The sequence below is a fragment of the Mycothermus thermophilus genome, assembly GCF_041956435.1.
Source record: "Mycothermus thermophilus strain CBS 625.91 unplaced genomic scaffold VTJ04scaffold_11, whole genome shotgun sequence".
Classification (NCBI taxonomy): Eukaryota; Fungi; Ascomycota; class Sordariomycetes; order Sordariales; family Chaetomiaceae; genus Mycothermus; species Mycothermus thermophilus.
In genome coordinates this window covers 1-6355 of record NW_027191437.1, presented here as the reverse complement: position 1 = coordinate 6355, position 6355 = coordinate 1, and the positions used below count along the sequence as shown (strand labels likewise).

Here is a 6355-nt window from a genome sequence, read left to right as displayed (position 1 = left end):
AGAAGTCATCCACCGATTCCCCTGCCTCGAGTGAGCAGGAAGGGCGTCAAGGCCGAGCACTAAGACCGACTACCTGAGAAGTCATCCACCGATTCCCCTGCCTCGAGTGAGCAGGAAGGGCGCGAAGGCCGAGCGTCAGAACCGATTACTCAGAACAAGACAACCAGAGCGCGGCGGAAGCCAACTACTCTGAGGTCGAGATGGCGACCCCCAATGGCGGTGGCACCGCCCACAGTATCAAGGGCCCCTTAGCCGAGTGGCTGGAGCAACACAAGGAGGTCTTCCCGAATCTACATGGACTTGTATACCCGTGGCTTCAGAAGCCTGGAGTCGAGCTGAAGTCCGCTAGCGAGAAGAAAGGTCTGATTTATACGTTCGAGAAGTACGACCAGAACGACATCGCGGCCAGGGAGACCCTGAACCTCATGGAGGGCATTGCCCGACGCTGCGCCTCGCTCTACAACGAGCGTGAGCAGGAGCTCCTGGAGGAGGGCAAGCGCCTACTGGCCAACATCGCACAACTCGAAGAGAAATCCGCTCGGTTCGAGGAGAAAGTCGCTCAGCTCGAGGAGCAGCGGGACACCCTGCTTGCTCAACTGAAAGGTAAACCGGTGAGCTCGAACACAACTACCTCAAGCGCGATTATTCCCAACCCGGCCCCCTTCGATGGCGAGGAGAAGAGTACGGCCAAGCGTGCGGAGCTGTTCGAAACTTGGAGCCAGAACGTTCGGACCCATTGGGCACTGCGCCCGGCGGAGTTCCACGAAGAGCACAAGAAGATCCTTTTTGCAGCCTTGATGCTGAAGGGCGCCGCTGCGGCCGCTGTGCAGAACGGCCTGAACACTATCCATAAACATCCCAATGAGCCGGGACTGTGGAAGTGGAAATCGGGTGAAGAGTTCCTTGGCCACCTGGCGACGCATTACGCCACGATCGACCTGAAGGCTAATGCTAACCGCCGCTTCAACGAGTTGAAGCAGGCGGGCAAGTTTGCGGGTTTCCACGACTTTTTGGCGGAGTTTTCGATTCTCGCCGACCGCTGCGAGATGGATGACAGCACTAAGGTCCGCGCCCTGTATGAGAAGATGAGCCCCAAGCTGCGCGACGCCCTGACCTCGATCATCGACCTCTCGCACTCCGACAGCTTCGAGAAGTGGGCCACGGTCGCCGGCAAAGTCGCCACCAACCTCGAGAACGCCGCCTCGGTCCAGAAGCTGGCTCCAGCCGGCGGGTACAACAACGTCGGGAGCGGGGCTGCGGCCAACACCAACCCGGATGCGATGGAGATCGACGCCATTCGCGTGAAAGGGCTGAACTCGGCAATGGAGCACCTCCCGAAGGAGGAGCTTGAGCGCCGCATGCAGAACGGCCTGTGCCTGAACTGCGGCCAGCTCGGCCACGCCGCCCGCAGCTGCCGCAACCAGTTCCGTGGCGTGCGTGGGAATCGCCCGAACCGCAATTTCGGCCGTGGTTACACCGGGAACAAGAAGGGTTTCTCGAACGGTGACTCCGGCGTCGGCAGCCGCTACTCCCTCCCTGCGGGTGGCAACCAACGTCAGGGCAACCAGGGGGGCACTCAGCGCCTGCGCCTGATGGGAGCCCCAGAGGAGGAGCAGGACCACGGCACCAATATGGGCAAGGAGGGGGCTAGCCAGGAGGGCAACTGGCCGGAAAACTTCTAACCCCGGCGCGAAGTCGTGCGTGCGGGGTAGAGGGAGCTGATAACCGGAAGGAGGGGCAGGAAAGGGTAGATGTGGAACGCTTGGTCATTAGCACCATAAACCCGTCGAAGAATTCAATCCTGCTTCCCTCGAAGATTATTGTCAGCAATAACGCGCATAGTTGTATCTCTCTGGTGGACTCGGGCTGTACCGGCGAGGCGTTCATGGACTTTTCGTTCGCGGTGAGAACCCGGGCTAAGCTGGAAAGGCTGCCCAGACCGAGGCCCCTTTACCTGGCGAACGGAGTATTGTCGGCTTGGATCGAGTACCGGACGAGGGCCACCCTGCAGGTGGGCGACCACGAGGAGGAGCTTACCTTCCTGATCACGAGCCTGGCCAGGCAGCACCCGGTGATTCTGGGCTTGCCCTGGCTGAGGAAGCACGACCCGATAATTAATTGGAGGGAATTGACGTTGCAGTTCCGAACCAACCGCTGCGATCGAGCGGCAGGGATCCGGGCCGGCGAGCCCGTCGGCGGAGGGCGAGAGCGAGATATCGCCATGCCCAAAGGGACGCCGAGTGGTGTCCGAGCCGCAACTCAGTCCCCAACGAACTCGGAGGACCCGGGCTTGGAGGTCGGTTGCCTCGAACGGACCGGGGCTGCGGCTGGGCCCGCCGGCGAGGCTGGTACTGAGCAAACGGGGGAATCGCGCAGGGCAATAGCAGCCAAAGCCGGGCAGCGGAGGCTCGTCAGGAAGCGGAGGCGTGGGCGTGAGCTGTATACAATGGAGAAACTGGTATATATGGACGACGAGATCAGGATACGGAGACGCAAGCGCAGGACCCCGGACCGGGGGGAATTCAACCCGATGGACGCGACGGAAAAACTGACCTACCTGGACGACGAGGTCCACAGACTGGCAAAGGCGAAGTTCCTGAGCGGCCCCAACTTCATGCTCTTTGCGCGGCCGGAGGGAGTAGCGTTGAGAATGGTGACGTGGGAGGAGCTGGAAGAAATCGATCGTGTGGACCCGGCCCTGGATGCCCTGCATCCGGCAGTCTCGGGCCTGCCGGATGAATTCTATAAGGACTTGTTGGAAAGGAAAGGGGACTTGGAGGATTACAAGAGGAAGCTCCCCGCGCAAACCCACGGGTTCCTGGAGGCGTTGTGGACGGACTCCCCGGAGATCGCGAAGATTTCGGAGGAGGATGCGGACAGGTTCTTCAGCAAGGCCGACCGGGCGCCCCCGACCGAGGAGGAGATCAAGAAACGGCTGCCGAAGGAATACCACGATCTGTGGAGGGTGTTCCTTCCCCAGGATGCGGATAAACTCCCCCCCCATCGCTCTTTCGATCACAAGATCGAGCTCCTGCCGGGGAAGCAGCCCCCGGCGGCGAGGAACAGGCCAATGAGCCCCCTGGAGCTGCGCGTATTGAAACGATTTATCGACGACAACCTGGCGAAGGGTTTCATCAGGCCGTCCAGGTCAAGCGCAGCGTCGCCGGTGTTGTTGGCAAAGAAACCGGGCGGCGGAGTGAGGATCTGCGTGGATTACAGAGGACTCAACGCGGTGACAGCACGGAGCAAGTACCCAATTCCGCTGATCAGGGAGACGTTGGACGCCATCTGCCGGGCGAAGATCTTTACGAAGGTGGATGTGATCGCGGCTTTCAATCGAATAAGGGTGGCGCACGGGCACGAGTGGTTGACAGCGTTCATTACCCGGTTCGGACTGTACGAATCCCTGGTGACGCCATTCGGGCTACAAGGAGCACCAGCGACTTTCCAACATTACATCAATCACCTGTTCCACGACTTGTTGGACGACTTTGTAACGGCCTATCTGGACGACGTGCTGGTCTACTCCAAATCAAGGAGCGAGCACGTAAAGCACGTACGCGAGGTGCTGAGGAGGCTGCTGGACGCCGGCCTCCAGATTGATATTGATAAATGCGAGTTTCATACGACTAAGACCAAGTACCTTGGCCTGATTGTCCGCCCAGGGAAGATCGAGATGGACCCAGAGAAGGTACAGGCGGTGAGGTCGTGGGCCCCGCCGACAACGAAACGCCAGCTTCAGCGGTTCTTGGGTTACGCGAATTTCTACCGACGGTTTATCAAGGACTTCTCGGCGTTGACTAGGCCCCTGCACGACTTGACGAAGAAGGGCGGTCCCTGGGAATGGTCCGGGGAATGCCAGAGAGCCTTCGACAGTCTCAAAGACCGGTTCGCTACAGCACCGGCGCTGCAAATCTACGATTGGGAGAAGAAAACAGTGGTCGAGACCGACGCCTCGAACTGGGCGTCCGGGGGAGTGTTGCTTCAGGAAGACGAGGAAGGCCAGCTCAGGCCGGTGGCCTACTTCAGCGCTAAGCACTCGGCACAAGAGTGTAACTACGATATTTACGACAAGGAATTGCTGGCCATCGTCAAGGCACTGGAGGAGTGGCGCCCGGAGTTGGAGGGGGCGAGGGAGCAGTTCGACGTGGTCACGGATCACAAGAACCTACAGACCTTCATGTCCAACAAGCGGCTCTCCCCCCGCCACATGAGGTGGGCGGATTTCCTTACCCGCTTCAACTTCAGGATCACGTATCGGCCAGGCAACCTGGCCACACTGCCCGACGCCCTTTCGAGGAAACCTGAGGACGTGCCTCAGAACGAAGACGACGACCGACTGAGGAACAGGGAACGTGCCCTCATCCCCCCCGAGAGGTTCGACCCAAGGATTTTGGAGGAGCTCGGCTGGCAGCCGGAGGACGGGGAGGACGGTGTGAAGCTGTTCGAAATCGACGTTTCGCGTCATATCGACGATCTGATCGAGGAAATGTATGAGGCGTCCCCGCTGCTGCAACAAGCGGCAGAGGCTATCCGGGACCCTAGCTGCCGGGCCTGGCCGACCAGGATCAGGAAACGCTTCCCGATCCCCTTCGCGGAGTGTACGTTGAGGGGGCGGAGAATCTATTTCAGGGACCGGCTGGTGGTGGACCCGTTGGACGAAGCGATGCACCTCCAGCTCATCCACCGAGCTCACGCCTCGGGGCCGGCCGGGCACCCAGGGAGGACCAAGACCGTTGACCTCCTGAACCGGCAGTACTGGTGGCCGGGAATGGCGAAGGCAGTTCGCGTGTACTGCAAGGCGTGCGTGCCCTGTGCGAAGTCGAAGACCCCGAGGAACAAGCAATCCGGGTTGTTGAAGCCACTACCGATCCCCTTTTCGCCCTGGAAGGATATCGCAGTTGATTACATCACCCCGCTCCCCGAGTGCGAGAGGAGAGGGCGGAAGTTCCGGCATATTGCAGTGGTGGTGGATCGACTGACGAGAATGAGGCACTTTATCCCGACCGAGACCCTCGAGGCCGAGGAACTGGCAGACCTGTTCCTATCCAGGGTATACGCAGTTCACGGGTTACCGGAATCGATTGTTTCGGATCGAGGCACGCAGTTCGTCTCGAGCTTCTGGAAAGCACTGTCAGGCAGGCTGGGGATCACGCTGAGACCTACGTCAGCACTCAACCCGCAGGCAAACGGCGGCACCGAGAGGATCAACGCCGACCTGGAGCAGTTCCTCCGCCTGTTTGTGAACTGGGCCCAGGACGACTGGGTCGACTGGCTACCACTGGCGGAGTTCGCAGGAAACAACGCAGTCTCCGAGTCAACGGGGCTATCGCCGTTCTTCGCCAACTATGGTTTCCACCCGAGGATGGGGATCGAACCGGCGTCACCCCCGAGCCCTGAGGCCACGGAGGCACAGCGGCGCGAGCAATTCAGGGCAAACGAGGTAGCTGAGAGGTTCAAGGAAGTGCTCGACTACGTGACGGCGATCGCGAAGCAAAGCCAGGATCGCTACGAAGCGGTTGCGAACAGGAGACGGGAGGACGCCCCGAGGTATAAGGAGGGCGATTGGGTGTTGCTGGACACTGAGAATCTTAAAACAGGGAGGCCGGCGAAGAAGCTGGAGCCCCGCTGGGAGGGCCCGTTCAAGGTCAAGTCGGCGAGCTCCCACTCGGTAACCCTCGACCTGCCGGTCAACATGAAGATCCACAACACGTTTCACGTGAAGAGAGTGAAGCCGTTCGAGGGGAACGCGGGCCTCCCGGGCCAGGACCCGGGGAGTGATATCAGGGCCAACTACGGCAGGGTGGTGACGAGAACGGATGACGGCAGGGAGGTGGTGGAGTGGAAATTCAACCGCATTCTGGACTGCTACAAGGCTGAGAACGGCCGCTGGCAGTATCTCATTGAGTGGGATGGCCACGAGCCAACGTGGCAGCCAGCGTCAGACCTGAGGGACTGCCCTGAGGCGGTGAGGAAGTTCCACGAGGAGAATCCTGATAAGCCGAAGCCACCGAACCTTCGATTGGGCGGCCGCGGGGGAACAGGAAAAGGAAGGCGAAGGAGCCCGAGGCTGGAAAGGGGCACATGATGGATCAAGGATTTGTTGAGGGGTAAAAGAGGTGAAGAAATGGGTTGTTGGAAGGAATTGGTTGTGAATCGATTCCCCCGGGGCGAGAGGGGCCGCCTGAGGGGGGAGGTAGTGTCACGGGTTGGCACCCGTTCCTTGAGGGTTAGGGTTGTGACCCTAACCCTAGCCCCACTGGTTTAGGTTGTAGAATAGTGGAGCCGCCTGGCCCGTGCACCCCACAGGTGAGGGGCATTTAACCCACGGGTCAGGTCCTCCAGGTTGTGCGTT

The 6355-nt window shown here is 60.2% G+C and overlaps 2 protein-coding genes across 2 annotated transcripts; both read left to right on the top strand.

Moving 5' to 3' along the window:
- Nucleotides 1–200: 200 nt before the first annotated feature.
- Nucleotides 201–1682, top strand: VTJ04DRAFT_2108 (uncharacterized protein; the record flags this gene model as incomplete). Its single annotated transcript, XM_069359863.1, has 1 exon — nt 201–1682. The coding sequence occupies one exon, from the start codon at nt 201–203 to the stop codon at nt 1680–1682; it is 1482 nt and encodes a 493-aa protein (XP_069213811.1).
- A 203-nt stretch (nt 1683–1885) lies between these two features.
- VTJ04DRAFT_2107 (uncharacterized protein) lies at nt 1886–6088 on the top strand (the record flags this gene model as incomplete). The annotated part of the gene is made up of 1 exon (XM_069359862.1): nt 1886–6088. One exon carries the CDS (start codon nt 1886–1888, stop codon nt 6086–6088), a length of 4203 nt encoding a protein of 1400 aa, XP_069213810.1.
- Between the last annotated feature and the right edge of the window lie 267 nt (nt 6089–6355).